Source organism: Mirounga leonina, unplaced genomic scaffold (assembly GCF_011800145.1).
Source record: "Mirounga leonina isolate KUSES-001 unplaced genomic scaffold, KU_Mleo_1.0 Mir_53, whole genome shotgun sequence".
Classification (NCBI taxonomy): domain Eukaryota; kingdom Metazoa; phylum Chordata; class Mammalia; order Carnivora; family Phocidae; genus Mirounga; species Mirounga leonina.
The window spans coordinates 67,580,039-67,596,665 of record NW_023270807.1 but is presented as its reverse complement, the minus strand read 5'-3'; the positions used below and the strand labels follow the sequence as shown (position 1 = coordinate 67,596,665).

Below are 16,627 nucleotides of genomic sequence, written 5' to 3'. Positions count from 1 at the left end.
ATCAAGGGCACCTGGGTGGCTCAGTTGGTTAAGCGACTGCCTTCGGCTCAGGTCATGATCCTGGAGTCCCAGGATCGAGTCCCGCATCGGGCTTCCTGCTCAGCGGGGGGTCTGCTTCTCCCTCTGACCCTCTTCCCTCTTGTGCTCTCATTCTCTCTCAAATAAATAAATAAAATCTTAAAAAAAAAAAAAAAGACTAGATCAAGGCTGAGACTAGTGAGGTGTAGCCCTGGGATGGGAATACCAGGTCTCCAGCCCACAGTGTAGAGCCTTTTCTCCTCCCTGTGCTTTCTCCTGGGCGTTCCAGGGAGTTGCTGGTCATCACTAACCATAACACCAGGTTAAAAACCACTCTGGACCGTTCCCAAAGGCAATCCAGCTGAAATAAGCCCAGAAATGTTACGGGCCCATCTCCAGTAGCTAGCTGGAAGAAGTAGCTATTTCAAGGTCTTTCGTACATAATCATATTAACCCAGAAGAAGAATACAAGTGTGAGCTATGGCAAACGCAATCCTTAAGTTCTCTGTGCTCAGGTAAACCATTTAATAAAGAAAGAGAACAAGGCTTCACTTTATTCAGTCATTTAATGATTAAATATGTCTCCTTCCAAATACCGGCTCTTTCTCTCTTCCTACCTCATAATCAATTATTTTGTCCTTGATATTTTCATTTTTAAATAAATATTAATTTAAGAATGATAATAAGTGAATTGTTTTTCAAAATCTGAGGGGCAGCAATCTTGAACACTTCTCTTTTTGTATGCATGCTGCTCAGCTATGACTTATTTTGGGTTGTGCAGATCACGAATGTCAAAGACTGACAACTTTGGGAGCCAGAGGGGATGGGAAGAAATCACACCAGGCTGAGAAGCTTGAAGATCAGCCTTTGGGTCACGGTCTGCTCTCACTGATGTTTCCATCTCTCCCAGCTTCGAGTTGGATGATGGTGCTTACCCCCACAGAGTTGTCGGGGGAATTGCTTCAGACAGTGTAGGTGACAGCATTCTGCATGCTCTAAATGATGGAAAATGAAAACCAATGTAAAAATGCCATAATTCTAAAAGCCTTTAGTAATTAGAGAGTCTGAATTTGAATGCCTGAGAATACCAGACAGGAAATTAGCCCCTAAATTATGGTCTAGTTCCCTAGAAAAGCCTGTTCACTTCTAGTCACTTATTCCTAGGGAATAAGTCTGAGTCTACAAATGAAAATTCAAATAGAGAACTGAGTCAATTAAGGACATGATTCATACTGAAATCGCTTTGGACTAAAAGGGTAAAGTAATTAAGGATGGCGTAGTTGGAGCCATGAATTATCTGGATGGGGCTAAGGATTAAGATGGGACCTGTAATGAAGGGCTAGATGTTGTATTAGGTTGATAATGAGACCAGAACCATGTATTAGCCTGAGTAGCAGCCTCTTTGAGAAAGGTTAGCAAATTTTAAATACTGTGTTGATAATAAAACATCTGCAATTAAATTATTGCTTCCAGATATTAAAATTACTGAAAGAAAAGTGAAAAATACTTATTGAATTATGCTATAGATAACAAAGAATTCTATTAACTTTATAATTATCAGCCTGTTTTTCCAGTTTTCTCCAGAACACAGTAGTCATATAACAACAGTAATAATATTAGTATTATTAGTAATAATAATAAGAGCAGCTAAAGTTTATTGAGTGCTCACTGTTTCAAGCATTATTCTGGGAAATTTATGTGCGTTATCTTATTTTACCCTCACAAAAACTCTATGAGACAGGTACGCTTCCCACTTCATAGATGTGGCAGCTGAGACTTTGAGAATGAAATCACTTTCCAAGATCACACAGCTAGTAAGTAGGAAAATTGAGGGATACAAACAGACAATCTGAATCTGTAGACTGGCTTTTTAACAACTGCATCTAATTTCTCTTTTAATGAAGATCTACAGATTGACAAACTTATGGAAAAACAATATATTCCATACATAAATTTTGCTTTTATGATAACTTCCTCCAGAAGACTAACATGGCTGCTCTGCAAACCAGCATCTTCTCTTTCTCCCTGATACACTCATCACAGTCTCTTTCAAAATCACATGTTTCTCAAATTCCTACTATTCTTGTTTCAGAATCCCTTTGGCTGTCAGTAAGGGAAAATCTAATTCAAACTGGCAATAAAAGGTATTTCTTGGCCCATGAAATTGAAAGTCTGGAGGTCAGTTTGATTTCACAGCTAAACAACATCTTCCAGGACCCATTTTATTCCACATTTTACTCTGCCTTCTGTGGGGTCATTTTCTCTTAAAAATGGCTTCCCTTGGGATTACCAATTACTCCAAGGGAAACAAAGTCTCTCTTCCATACACAAAAGAGAAAAGCTGCCAACCTCTAGAAGCTCTCTCCAAAAACACCCTAGAAAACCTCTTTCCAGAAGACTCTAGCAAACCTCTCCTTCCATCTGATTGACCTGTTGGTCATATGACAATCTCTGACCCTATAATTATGTTTCACTATGGGATGGGATTCCAGTGATTCATTTAGATCTGAAACAGATGCCCCACACCCAGAAAAATGAGACTAGCACAGATCCGGTGTGGAGGAGGTATGAATTCTCCATGGAAAATAAGAGTTGTAACCAGGAGCTCTTTTAATGTCCACTAGAGTTCCCATCATCATCTCTGGGGTCCCAACAATGTCGGGGGCATCACTATCTAGAAATCCCAATAGAGAAATTTGGCTGTATTTAAAGGTGATAACCTGTTTATGGATTATTTTATTAGTAAGAAACTGCATGAACTACGATCCCAAATATCATAATTTTTGTTTTTACATATGTATGTATTATATATAATATATATGTTTCTTTTTAATTATTAAAAAGGAAAAAAGGCCTTGGGAGTTGATTTAATAGGAAACATTATCTTTTTTTAATGTTTATTTTTTTCAGTAATCTCTACACCCAATGTGGGGCTTGAATTCATAACCTGGAGATCAAGAGTCCCATGCTCTTCCCACTGAAACAGCCAGGCACCCTGGAATGATTATCTTTTTTTTTTAATAAAGAAAATAAGTTATGCACTTAGCTTGAGATAAATGTAATTAAAGTTAGTGTGGGACTTTTGAGAAAATAAATGAGGAAGGACAAACAAGAAGAAGAAAAAGAAAAGAAAGCAAGACTGAAAGAAAAAGGAAGGGAGAAACCATTAGTGCGTTATTTGGAAGTGATCAAAATAGTCCAAGTAGACCCAGGGCCAGTAATTAATGAACTTTACTAATGGATGAGGTATGTGATGGATAGAAGCTATCTCATAGGGATTACTGTCCGGTGACACCTTCCACTGACAAAAGAGCCAACGTATTGCGGCTTGGTAAATTCACGACAGTGTGTGCTGGCTAGGAAACATAGTGTCCAACACTGCTTTCTTTCTCTCCAGTAGGAGGGGCTGACTTCATTCAAGCTAAAAGTCATCTCAGCTTCAAGGAAATATTGGTTTTACAAATTGAGATGTCTGGGGCGCCTGGGTGGCTCAGTTGGTTAAGCGACTGCCTTCGGCTCAGGTCATGATCCTGGAGTCCCTGGATCGAGTCCCGCATCGGGCTCCCTGCTCGGCAGGGAGTCTGCTTCTCCCTCTGACCCTCCCGACCCTCCCCCCTCTCATGTGCTCTCTCTTTCTCAGTCTCTCTCTCTCAAATAAATAAATAAAATCTTTAAAAAAAAAAAAAAAAAACAAATTGAGATGTCTGTGTTGCATCTGGATTGCCCCAGGAATGAGGAGTTGCTTTCAGGGGACACAGTGACAGTTCCTAAGATTTATTCGGTTTGTCACCTGAGGCTTAAACTGTTATTGCAACAATCTCCACCTGGTCCCCTGGGCTCCTGTCTCTCCACTCCAGTGCACCTTCCTCATTGTTATCTGATTAACCCTTTTTAACTCCCCTGTGATCTTCTCTTTCCCTTCTAGTAGTAAACTAGTGATCAAATCCATATCTATCTTTTCCGTATTATCTCCCATTATCCACCCAAACAAATTCTGCACGTTGCTTCAGCTAATCTGCCCTTGCTCTTACCTGAATATGCATGTGATTTCCCATTCCTATCCATTCCTATCCTTGTGTCTCTGCTGTTCCATCTGCCTGAAATTCCCTTTCCTGTGCTCTTCCCTCACCTATCTTCCCATACCTAATTCCTCTACCTGTGTGGAGATCCAGCTCCAATCTATAATGCTTTCTCTTCTCATGATCTCAAAGTATCCCTCCCTGCTTTAACCCCCAAGAGCAATGGATTTGTGCCCATTTTGAACACCTACTGACTTGAATTATAGGTGTTGCTGTTACCTGAATGCTATAAATCTCCCTTATTAGACTATAAGATAAAGTTATTACCTATTATTATCCACAGTGCCTTGCACTTAGTAGATCCCCGTAAAAAGACAGTGTGTGTCTTATGTATTATGTACTATGAATATGTAATGCTTTCAAAACAAGTCTTTAAGTAAAGAAATAGAGTGTAAAAATCTGATCTAAGAGGCATCTCAAAAAAAATCCTCCCACACTAAACTCTTCATCATCTCCATTCCTCTAAATGTCTCTTCCTTTCCATTTAGTAATGACAAATCAATCATTCAAGTCTGCTGAGGCCAAAAAGATGGAGTGCTTTCTTATTCTCATTCCCCATATCCAGAAAATCTTACTGGTTCTATGTTTAAAATAGATCCAGAATTTGATGACCTCTCACCTCTAATGTTAACACTGTGGACCAAGCCCCTATCGTCTCTCACCTGAATTGTTGCCATAGCCTCTAAATGGTCTCCCTCACTCCTCCCTCATATTTTCCCTCTACCCCTGTTCCCACATGGCAGACAAAATAAGTCCAGCCATGTTACTTTCATGCACAGAGCCCTCCAAATATTTCCCATTTCACTCAGGCCAAAGTTTTTATAATTATCTTGATGGTCCTACATAATCCATCCCACACAGCCCCTTACCTTTCAGGCTATTTCCAGCTACTTTGCCTCCACCCCTTTATTCTTGCCTTTTCCTCAACAAGGCAAGTGCTTTCCACCCTCTGCAACCTGCACGCTCTATCCCCCTTACCCCGCTTATTTCTTCCCCATAGCACTTTCCATTTAACACACTGTATTCCATGCATACGTATTTCTTTTGCTTGATTGTTTATTCTCTCTCTCTCCTATGCTTGCCTCAATTAGCATGTAAACTTCATGAAGGCAGAAATTTTTGCCTGATTTCTACTTTGTCCTATCCTCAGGGCTGAGAAAAGTGCCAATTGCAAGTAGACATTGCAAATATTTGTTGAATGAATGGACGATGAATAAATCTTATTTAGAGTGTTAAATACTCAGGAGCTACAGGCCACCTAACAGATGTGGTGGACAATGACTTGAGAATCTTTCTCCAAAAGGTCTGAATCTGTACATTTGAACTTTTAGAACCAGATCAGTTTCTCACTTGTTAGAGAAGCAATAACTATGTCAATTCCAAACTGTAAAGCACAGTGCAAATTTGAGACATTATTATGGTTATGCTCTAGTTCTGACATTTTTTTCCAAAACCATTTGATTCCTAAGGTGAGCACATCCAGCACGTGTTTTCTAGAGGGTAATGCAAGGTATACAGAGCTAGATTGCATAGAGCTTTTCAGTTAAACTCTTACAGACCACTTTCTGCCACCGCTCACACAAAGCAGGTTAGAACACATTTTAACCCCCTGCCTTGCTTATACACCCACCATGGTGACAGCAATCCTTCTCTTAAGGAATCTTCTCTTCCCTTTGTGGTGCTTGGGTTGGGGTGGGTGCAAGGATATAAGAACCAGTGTCTTAGGTCTCTTCTTTTTAATGTTGCCCAATTCTCCTTAATTGTATCATTTCATTATCATGTCCCAGGAGCTCCTATTTTATATTGATCTCATCACTGAGCTAATGGATGTTGTAACCTCTGTTCTCAGTTGATTACTTTACCACTGAGCAGCGATCACTTCCCTTTAGCCTGATGAAGTAATTATCCTGTGGACCTAAGCAATGGCCAGAGCCAAGGTGGTTGATAATCCTTGTTAGAACCATTCTCTCTCATCTGTTGGTTTCACCTGTTTCTCCATCAGGCTGATCCACTAGGATCAGGATGTCCTCATCCCTATTATCATTCCCCAGTGCAATCCGGGCCCTCCTCTTCACTGTAGGGTCCCTGCCCTGGGGGCTTAAGAGCCAGTGTGAGAAGAATGGGCTCCCCAACCTCCTACTGGTGTCTTAGCGAGGCCCTCTAGTCAAGGTCTCATCCATACCTGAGAATCCTCCCCAAATGTAAATCTGAACACCGTGAGTTTTTCACAGTAACATACTGAGGTTACACTGACATGGAGGAAAAGCTTAAAAATACTATGCACACTGTGATTCATTTTTGGTTTTGCTTTGTTTCTTTTTTAAAGATTTATTTATTTATTGCAGAGAGAGAGGGAGAGAGAGACAGTGCATGCGTGGGGGAGAGGGGCAAAGGAAGAGGGAGAGAAAGTATCTCAAGCAGACTCCCTGCTGAGCATGGAACCCAATGCAGAGCTAGATCTCACCACCCTGAGATCATGACCTGAGCCAAAAAACAAGAGGCAGAAGCTCAACTGACTGAGCCACCCAGATGTCCCATTTCAATTTGTTTTTGTATGAAAAAATAGAATATATAAAATGGATATATAAAATATATTTTATGCATATACAAAATATATATCAAATGGAATACATAAAATATTTAAAACATGATACAGATGCAAAAAAAAAAAATTGATACAGATGCAACAGAAGTCTGAAGGTATTTACTCCCAAACATTTCCAGTGTTGTAAGTCTATATCCCAGAGAGGTATGATTACTGGTGACCACTATTTCCTCATTTTTTGCTATCTGTGATTTCCAATTTGACTATAATTACATCTGCTACATTTTAAATTCTTTAAATGCAAACACGATTATGGGCTTCAATTTGTCCACTTAAAGTTTAAAAAGTGACAACAGTTTTGTGATGAGGTTGGTCAGAGAAGCAAGGGCGAACCATCACCTGCCATGAGGTCTCTGACAGTCAAGCAGCAGGAAGGAAAGGTGGAGAGTGGTGTCTCTTTTCCCTCTCCTCTCAGGCTGCACTTCTCCTCTGTGGACGACTCTGGTGGGAGTCCAGCAATGTGAGGAGGAACAACAGCAAGAGAGCTAGGGGAGTGTGGGGACATCTAAGTGTCTTTCTTCCCCACAGGACATTGTGCCTATACATAACAATACTGTTATTGTACATTTCAAAATCAGTGAAGAGGGTCTATCTCCTGTTAAGTTCTCACCACAATGAAACGTAAACATTTTGTTAACTTAAAAGAAGTTGTTCTTCCCCCATGGGTTTCCCCAGGCTTTTGTTCAGGACCTCCATGTGACTGTGACAAGCTCCTCGGTGTTGAGATGGGCAGGAGAGAAGACCCCTGTGTAGCCTAGGGCCTGGATGGAGGAAAAGCTGAGAGACCAGAGGAGGCTAGGAAGCTCTTTGTCCTCCTTCAGTCTGTCCCAGGCCCTGAAGGCAACAGTTGTGTGCCCTGAACAGGCACCCAAAGAGCCTTCAGAATCCCACGACTCTCTCACCCCTCATGTGGCAGCAAATCTCTAAAGGGATTGTTCCTCTGCAAATGGCTGCTTTCTCTCCTCTCATCACAGAGGACTCAGCAGGGTTTCCCCCTTCTTCCAGCCAGCAGAGTCCCAAGAAAGGCCTTGTTCTACACAGTTTATTAGCAGCTCATCTGGACTTTGCCTTTGAATTCCTGTTAACCACTTTGCATTCCCTATGGGGTCAACTTACGGTCTGCCTCAGCAGACTTTGAATTCCTTCAGAGTTAGGATATGTGTTTATCATCTTTCCTTCAGCATCCAACCTGCCATACTGAAGTGTTCAACAAACGCAGAGTAAGTAAATGAAAACATGAATTAATGAATAACTTAAAGGAAGGATGGATGGATGGATGGATGGATGGATGGATGGATGGATGGAAAGAATGCAGAAAGCACATGTTAAAAGCCAAATGAGGCTGTGACAAGTGTCATAGCCCAGAGAGGAAGCATAGATAGCACAGGCTGTCCACATCCTGAACAAAAGTCTGAGAAAACAAATGGGAGTAAGAATGGCTTTTAGGAGTCCCCCCACCCCCAGCTCTCTTGCTGTTGTTCCTCCTCACATTGCTGGACTCCCACCAGAGTCATCCACAGAGGAGAAGTGCAGCCTAAGAGGAGAGGGGTGTCAGCAGAAAAGAGACACCACTCTCCACCTTCCCTTCCTATCACTTGACTGTCAGAGACCTCATGGCAGGTGATGGTTCGCCCTTGTTTCTCTGACCAACCTCATCACAAAATTGTTGTCACTAGTACACTGTCCCACAACAATCCTGTCTAATTATGTCCCAGATTAGCACCTAAAAATCCAAAATAGCATCTGACGTGACTTTCTATTTACAGAAGGGCATATGGGATGCATTAACAACACCCTTGCTGGATCTTCGGATGCTGTGGACAGGCCCGACAAGTGCTGAAGGGAGTGGGCAGCCCTGATGTTTATCTGCTGATAAGTGCACCCACTGGGGGACTCAGAAGGGAATTCCAGAATGTTCTTGATAAAGACTTCAAGCCACCAGATCTGTTGCTGCCGGAACTAAAAATAGTTGGGTGTTGTTGGGAAAGCATGGGTCTGGAAGTGGGAAGGTGTGGGGTCCTCATCCTGCATTAACTGGCTTCATGTCCTTGCCATTTAACCTGTTCGCCTCCCTAATGTCGGCGCTCTCTTCTGTGCATCGGGGGTTATGGAGCAGCATTCCTTTGATCACGGGGCAGGTGCGAGTCCCAAGGGAGATAATGAACGTGAAAGTATTTGGCCAATGCCCAGCCCCAGTCTCAGGAGATGAGCATGAGGGAGGGTCGTGATAAGAAAGCAGCCACACTGAAGACGCTTGTTCTGTCCTCAGTCTTCCATTGTAGCAGGAGTAAAATCCTCCCACACTCTGGCTTTTAACCGTCTGGGGGTGGCCCTCTGGTGAGGAGATGATTCTTTGTTCTACTGCCTCCTAACTTTCTATGTAACAGTCAACCATGCTCCCTTCTTGCCTGCCCTGCCCTATCATTCTATCATCCATGACCACCTCATTCATGCTTAATATGGGGAAGTCCCACGTAGCAGCCCAAAAATGTGAACAGCTATTCTCAGCAAATGTGAGGTTACCCAAGCTACAGGATAAATAAACATGGTTATTTTTCCTCTTTTAAAAATAGTTATTCTGTTCTTTTTTAAGACTTTGAAATACAGTCTAGTTAAATAGTCTATATTGAGCACTGACTATATGCCAGGCTGTTAATGCTTTACTTACATTATTTCATTTACTATTTATAATAATTCAGTGAAAGAGGTATCATTGACCTCTTTCACTTTATAGGTGAGGAAACTGACATCCAGAGAGACTATGTGTGTGCCAAGCTCCCAGAACTGTAAACCGACCTATGATTTGAACCTTATTTTTACAAAACCCATGCTCTTACGTATTATGCTTTTGGCCTCAAAAATAATAGTATCTGCAAAAAGAAGATGAGGAGGAGGAATTGGAAGCACATATTTAATCAACAATAAAAAGTTTATGGGTCTTGGACAAATACACTCCCACCCCCACCATTCAGGCCTTTCCCAAAACCTGAACATGACCTTGTAGGTAGAGAGAAGAGGCAAGTGAAATACAAAGTGTGTGATTGATTGACAGTTAGTGAAGAACAGGACATAATCCTTCAGAAAACAAACGTGAACAATTTTTGTGTACTGAAAAGGTCTATCTCTGAAGTCAGAATATGACGCATATATTTTTGCTATTATTATTATTATTTTATTATTACTTAAAGTTTTTTCAAGGGAGAATGGGACAGGATAATGAAACATCATTTCTTCCTCTTAGACCCTAGCCATCCTGCCTCCCAATATCAGTCTCTTCAAGAGCCAACCAAACATATTTTTAAGTATTTTCACTTAATTTAGTGGGTTATCGAGTTTATGTGGCAGATGATCATAGTTTAGCTTACTGGTTTATTACAATGCTATCTTTATATCTTAAAATGAAAATATTACAAATACTTGGGGATATACGAGAACTTTTTGTTTCTACCAGCTTTGACACTTTTGTCTCATATCATTTTATTGTTCAAAATCAATGACCTTGGGATGCCTGGGTGGCTCAGTAAGTGTCTGCCTTTGGTTCAGGTCATGATCCCAGGGTCCTGTGATAGAGCCCCATGTCGGGCTCCCTGTTCAGCGGGGGGATCTACTTCTCCCTCTACTTCTACCCTCTTCCCTGTTTATGTTCTCTCTCTCTCAAATAAATAAAATAAAAATCTTAAAAAAAAAAATCAATGACCTTAGCATCAGATAGTAGTACTTTCACCATTTCCCCATTACCAAATGTATGTAACGATACCTGTCTCATGGGATTATACCAATGATGAAATTAAATGAGATAATTTACACAAACTTTTTGGCACATAGAAAGTACTCAAAAAATGGGAATGTCATCTCCCCTATTCCGGATTTGTGTCCTTTATCTCATGAGTTTCAGTGCTGTGTAGATGTGAAAGACTGTTTTGGAATCAGTGATACCCCAGTACAAACCTTAGCTTAGCTTTCTACCAGCTGTGTGATGTTGGGCAAATGTCTTAGGCTCCCAGAACCTCCCCCCCCTTTTTTTTGTAAAAAGGAAATAATAGTCCTCTTTTCCAGGAATGCTGTGAGTCTTACAAAATAACATATACAATGTATCTGACATAGAGTAGGTGCAAAATAAATGAGTGGGTTTTTTTCTTAGATAAAGTAACTTCTGTCCTGTAAAATAGAGCTAATGATTAAGTTTTATGAAAATGCTTTATTGCATGATTATGGATAATTTCAAACATCTAGAGACTTACTTGGGTGTCATTTTAAGGTTGCTTCATCTAATCCTTTTTAAGCCATGTTTGGGTCTTGTGGGAATGTTTAAAGCTCCATTATGAAGCCAAGGTAAGCAAAGGTACCTATCAGCTGCAGTGACCACTGACCCACCCACAGGGGCACCCCCGCACAACTGTAGCCAACTTCGCCCAAAGTCTAAGAAAGGTTACATGACTCACACAGATGTAGTAGGCATGAGATTACAGGCCTAGAGGAAGAGGCCAGGGCTGTGGGCAGTATATTTGACAGGCTCATACACTGCAAGCCTTGTTCCAGAGCCCTTACAAAGCACCTCTTTAGGATGAAAACAAGATGCTCTTTGTAAATAAAAGTTCATGCATTTGCGTAATGAAGTCATTTTCCAGCGCTGCAGTAAAAGATATTCTTCTCCCAAGCCCCCTGGGTGAGGACTGTCAAGAGGAAGACGGCGGCCAGCCAGTCTCAATGAAGATAGCTCAAAGAGTGAAGCATTCCATCTTTAGAAAATGAGAAACCTTGCTCAAGAAAGTGGGTGCCCTCCCCCTCTGCCACAGAGTGAGATTGCCTACCTCTGGCTCCTGCCCCCGGAATCCCTTTCCCACTCACTTCCCTGCAAACTAGGGGGCCACATAAGAGATCTACATAAATACAGATAAGACACCGGGCACCTTGACTAAATAAATAAGAGATGGGAGGAAGCAATCACAAAAGCTGAACATTCATGGGGGTCCCTTGGAGGGCCTCCAAACTGAGATGGGAGGGGGAGGACGGCCAGGGAAAGGCCCAGAGCTCGGTGTGTGAAACGCCAGTCGGAGTGGGAGGGCCTGGAAGTGGAAGGTAGAAAGGGAGTGGTGCGAATGGATGTGAGGAGGAAGGCAGGACAGCGCAGCCCTCAGTCCTCACCCGCCCCGGCCAGGAGGTGGCCGGCGGGGCTCGCCCCACACCCGTCCGCCTTTTGATGCTCAGCCTTAAGCTTCATCCATCTATACGCCCTTCAGCCAGAGCCTCTGGGGAGAGAGAAAGCGGGAGAGAAAAGCGAGAGAGGCAGAGGGGAAGAAGGAAAGAGGAGAGAGAAGGGGGCAAGGGGGACTCCCGCTCACTCGCTCCCTCTCCCTTTTGACTAAGTTGCTCCTTGGGCCGCCTTGACTTCCCACATCGGACTCGGCGCAGGCCGAGAAGGTAGAGCAAGCGAGGCACCGCCGCCCCACGGCGCGGGGGCTACCGACCAGGACAAACCGCCGCCGAGCCCCAGGCAGAGCCCAGCTGGATGTCAGCGGAGAGATGGCCGTGAGCTCAGCCCGGCGCTCAGTCCTGCCGCTGTGGCTCCTCTGGGGCGCTGCGTGCGCCGCCGCGGCGGCCGGGAACCGCAACGCTTTTCCTTTTGACATTGAAGGGAGCTCCGCGGCCGGCAGACAAGACGCGCCCGAGACGAGCGAGCCCCGCGTGGCTCCCGGAAGGCTGCCGCCTGCTGCCAAGGTACGGTGTCCCTGCCATTGTGACCCTGCCGCGGCACCTGCGCCCCGCGGGGTGCGGGCGCCACGCTCGCGTCCCCCCCTCTCCCCTCCTCGTTCCCTCCCCCATCCGCCTCGAGAGTTTCACCTGTACCAGGTCCGTTCAGAAACTTGGAATGAAGAGTTTTACTTTGTTAAGTTGGACTGGGACGTCGTGAGTTGCGAGTTGAGGCTTTGGAACATGTCACTGTTCAAACTAGCAGAAGTGCATGTGTCCTGTGTAGTCCCAGTGGGGCTGCTTAGACTCTCACCTGGGGCTGCAGTGGCGCTTCTGTGACTTTCTGCCACTTGCATGTCCCAGGAGGGTCATTTTTGCCAAGCCACAGCTCCCAATGCGTGTGCCCTGTCCCTGGCTTCCTGCTCCTCTGTGATGTTGGGACAATGGAAACAATACTGCGGGACCAATCCTTTTGTCATAAATCAAACAGAAGGTTCTCTGCAACAGGGGAGAGTGCGCCAGTGGCTGAGGGTGATGGGATACTACAGAGTCTGTTGGGAAGCTGCAGATCGGATACTTGAAATAGACGGGAGCCATATTCCCGAAGCAAGAAGTTGTGATGAAAATCAAGCCCCATCCCAAAAGTTAAAATGATCAGGATATGCTATTGAATATATGGTTATGCAAAGAGCTGCTGTTTAAATACCTTACAATAGCTTTTATGTTGAAAGCACAACCAAAATGTAGTAATTGGGTAAAGGAGGATGAATCCAGAATAAGTGATTTAAGAGTCCCCTGAGCCAAGACGGACAACAGCATGTCCAGTGCGTGGGAGATGTTAAGTAGGAGGAAAATGAAGTCACCTAAGTTCATGGGAAAGGAAGGAGCAATGGACCTAACATCACACACACACACACACACACACACACACGCTATAGCTATGATTCTAGCAACTATAGAACCAAAGCAGTTATGTGGATTGACACCATTTCTAACAGAACTGAAGTCCGGATTATTACTATTAATCCTGCTAATTGTTCATAGAACGGTAGTTCTTCATTATTACTACCAAAATAAGGTGCATGAAGATGGTCCTTCTCCAGGAGTGAGCCCCACCCACACCCCCCAAAAAAGAGGGAGGGTGGGTAGGACCAGAGCATACCAACCTCCCACTGTGGTGCAAAAAGTAACCTCTGTGTGAAAGAGGGGGGCAGGCTTCTGCTCAGCTTTATACTCCCCAGGCATGGAGAGAAGCCAGGCCAGGAGAGACACCAACGGGAAGGCATTGCTTCTCCACAGGCTAGGAATTAACCCCCTGCCCCGAGGAAGCATTATTTCCACCTGTTGCTTTGAGCACGGAAAATCTCAGAGTGAAATGCCTAAGGTTAGGTTGCCCTTTTATTAAGATAAAATACAAGACATCTAATTAAGTTTGAATTTCAGATAGCAACAAATAGATTTTTTGCTTATGTCTCGAATATTGCATGGGATGTATTTATAGTAAAAAAATTATTTATTGTTTATCTGAAATTCAAATTTACCTAAGCATTCTGTATTTTTATCTGCTGATTTTGGAGATATGGGCACACAAAACTTTTTGAAACACTCATCCCACAAAAAGTAAGAAAATAATTATTTGATTTTCAGGGAACCTTAAATTTATTGCTGAGACCCTGAGTGATTTCTTATACAATCATATGCTCAGTGAAATAATAGGAAGGCAGCACAGCAGAGTATTTTAAATGGCAGGCTTTGCACTCTGATGGTCTCAAGTTCAAATTTCAACTTTCCTGCTCCTTACCTAAGGCAAATCACAGATGCCCAAATTACAGAGAAAGAAACTGAGGCTTAGAGAAAGTATTGATGCCTACTTCATACTTCCTACAGTTACCATGATAAAATTAGATAAAATATACAGAAAGAATGCTTAACACAGTACTTGGTATAGCATAAATGCTTTATACATTCTGAATCTTACTATCAGTATAAAATATGCAGATGATTGGATTAAAAGAAACCCTTATTTGGGAATATTTCTCAGAACGTTATTTTCATGGTGCTATTTTACTTAATATTGCTATATCTCTGTTTGTCTATATCTTTCCAACCAGGAAGAATATCGTATAGTGAGTTAAATTTGTAATACTGTCAGAGTCTAATAGGTTCAGAATGCCAGTTGAGGCTTTTGGTTTAGGAAAACAGAAAGAAGCTATTAGTCATTCCAGACGGGTCAAAGTATATGATGTAGAAAGGGTGGGATTGGAGTAATTATGTTCCCACTGCATAGTTTCACATAATACCTCTAGTTAGCCTGCGGTCCCATGGCGATCCCAGTGCCCCGGCATTTAGATTTCCCATGCTCTTTATAGCCAGTAAGGAGACCATAAACCAAATACATTCTGGAAATGTAATAACTTCGTAGAGACACTCTACTGAATTGGTTCAGGAGATTGTATTTACATCTATAGACAGAGAGAACGAGACCATGGACTCATATGACACATTATTCATGGGAAGTTCGAGATGTGAATGGAGGGACATTTTAAAAATACATTCATTGTATTTGACTTGGATTTATATGAATGGTTTTTCCTCAATTTCCCTCCAAAGTTAAGGAAGAAAAATACTAAGGCAAGCATGGAGCAGTGGGAGGTGCTTGGCTGATGGCCCTCCAAAGGCTCTCCCAAGCTCCTCGACAGCAAGGTTTGTGCTCTCCCTACCCCTGGGTCCTCAGCTCTGAACACACGCCCCAGTCTCCCACACACTGCACTGCTCAGTGTGAGTTAGGGGATCAAAGACATTAAATGCACACTGAATAAAAGGATGAGGAGCACTGGCTGACCAAGAAAGAAGGTTCCTCCTTTCCTTCTCAAACAAGCCCAAACATCCCCCAGGATGCAAAGAGTTTGAAAAGAGTAGCACCCACCGGTAACTCTGTGCTAAGGGGTAGGATTTTCCCACCTTCTGTTTTTTTAACAATTTCCTGAGTCCACTATTGCTGAGTTTATGGCGAAAGCAATGATTCTCAGTAGGTGGGGGTGGGCAAAGGAGAGACTGGGTACTTTCAAAAAAGTATATTCACTCTTCTAATATTTTACATTTAAGAAAAGAAAGCCTTGATTTTTATCATACACACTCTAGCAAGTAAAATTAGGCAAAAGTCCTGTTAACCAATATGGATATGTGAAAGAACTGGAGGGGGTACAGGAATGGAGACAGGAACAGTCTCCAAGGAGAGGGTATCAGAATGTCCTTGGCAGGAAGGACAGTCTTGTCTGTCAAAAAGAAGCAGGCATTATATAAGGTCAAGAACACTAGGTTAGAGTTTGCCACTGTGTGGCTGGGAAGAAGCCCCGCACAGAGACTCAGCAGAGGTGGGGGTGGGGGGGCTCCGCTAGAGGGGCAGAATGGGAGGTTGGCGGGGGCGACGGTGCTGTGACTGCCTTTTGGGAGACAATTGAGAAATTAAGGGAAATAAGTGACAATATTGAGCAAACTTCTCTCAGAGAAGAAAACGGGAATTTACCTCCTGGTAACCTGACTGGGCTCTGCTGTTGTTGTTGTTGTTGTTGTTTTTAGCTGCCTTCGGAGAAAATCAATGGCCCATGAACCACATGTGCAAAGATACTCCACCCTGGACACACTTATTTGCTGGCTTTAAAAAAAGCACTATGAACTAGACTAATTCTGAGTAACTTTTCCTCTAGACTTTTTTTTTTATTGCTGATCCATGATCCTGTGCTCCAATGTAGCAGTGCCTTGACGCTAAAGGATTGCAGTATGTTTATTAAAAGGCAGCTTAGACCTCTTTCACTATCTTCATTCCTTTTCCTTATCTTGGGCCCTTACTTTGAAAATGGCCCCGTTGAACCACATTAAGTCACTGGCCTGGGCCATCATTCCATACTGCTGCTCAACAGCGCGTTTAGGTAATGTGAAGCCCCACATGCCGTCATTATTTCCTTCACTCAGTATCATCAACAAGCAGGTTTGGAGCCCTACCCTGTACAGAGAGCAATAAGTAGGCACCAGGAGGGACAGAAGGAAGGCAGAGTCACATCCCTCCCCTCAGGGAGGAGGCAGTCTTAGAACGAAAAATATGTACACAGCCACTCTATAAAGCAGAATGAATTAATATTCTGTGAGAGTGGCTAGCAGCTACGGGCCATGGGGGTAATGTGGAAAAAGATTACTCTTGAGCCAGATCAGTAGGACACAATCACCTAATACCAAA

At 43.0% G+C, this 16,627-nt stretch overlaps 1 protein-coding gene and 1 long non-coding RNA gene across 3 annotated transcripts in view; one reads left to right on the top strand and one right to left on the bottom strand.

The window, feature by feature from the left end:
* Positions 1 to 766: 766 nt before the first annotated feature.
* On the bottom strand, positions 767 to 13,063 carry LOC118001620. Its single transcript, XR_004676748.1, has 2 exons — positions 12,544 to 13,063; positions 767 to 1,013 (listed from the first exon to the last, which is right to left on the bottom strand). It is a non-coding gene; the product is annotated as an uncharacterized LOC118001620 (long non-coding RNA).
* The window catches only part of LAMA4 (laminin subunit alpha 4), a 150,687-nt gene continuing 145,859 nt past the window's right edge, over positions 11,800 to 16,627 (top strand). For both annotated transcript variants that reach the window (XM_034991869.1, XM_034991868.1), the window contains exon 1: positions 11,800 to 12,420. In XM_034991869.1, coding sequence (XP_034847760.1) covers positions 12,226 to 12,420 — 195 coding nt within the window. In that variant the 5' untranslated portion in view covers positions 11,800 to 12,225. The remainder of the gene's footprint in view (positions 12,421 to 16,627) is intronic.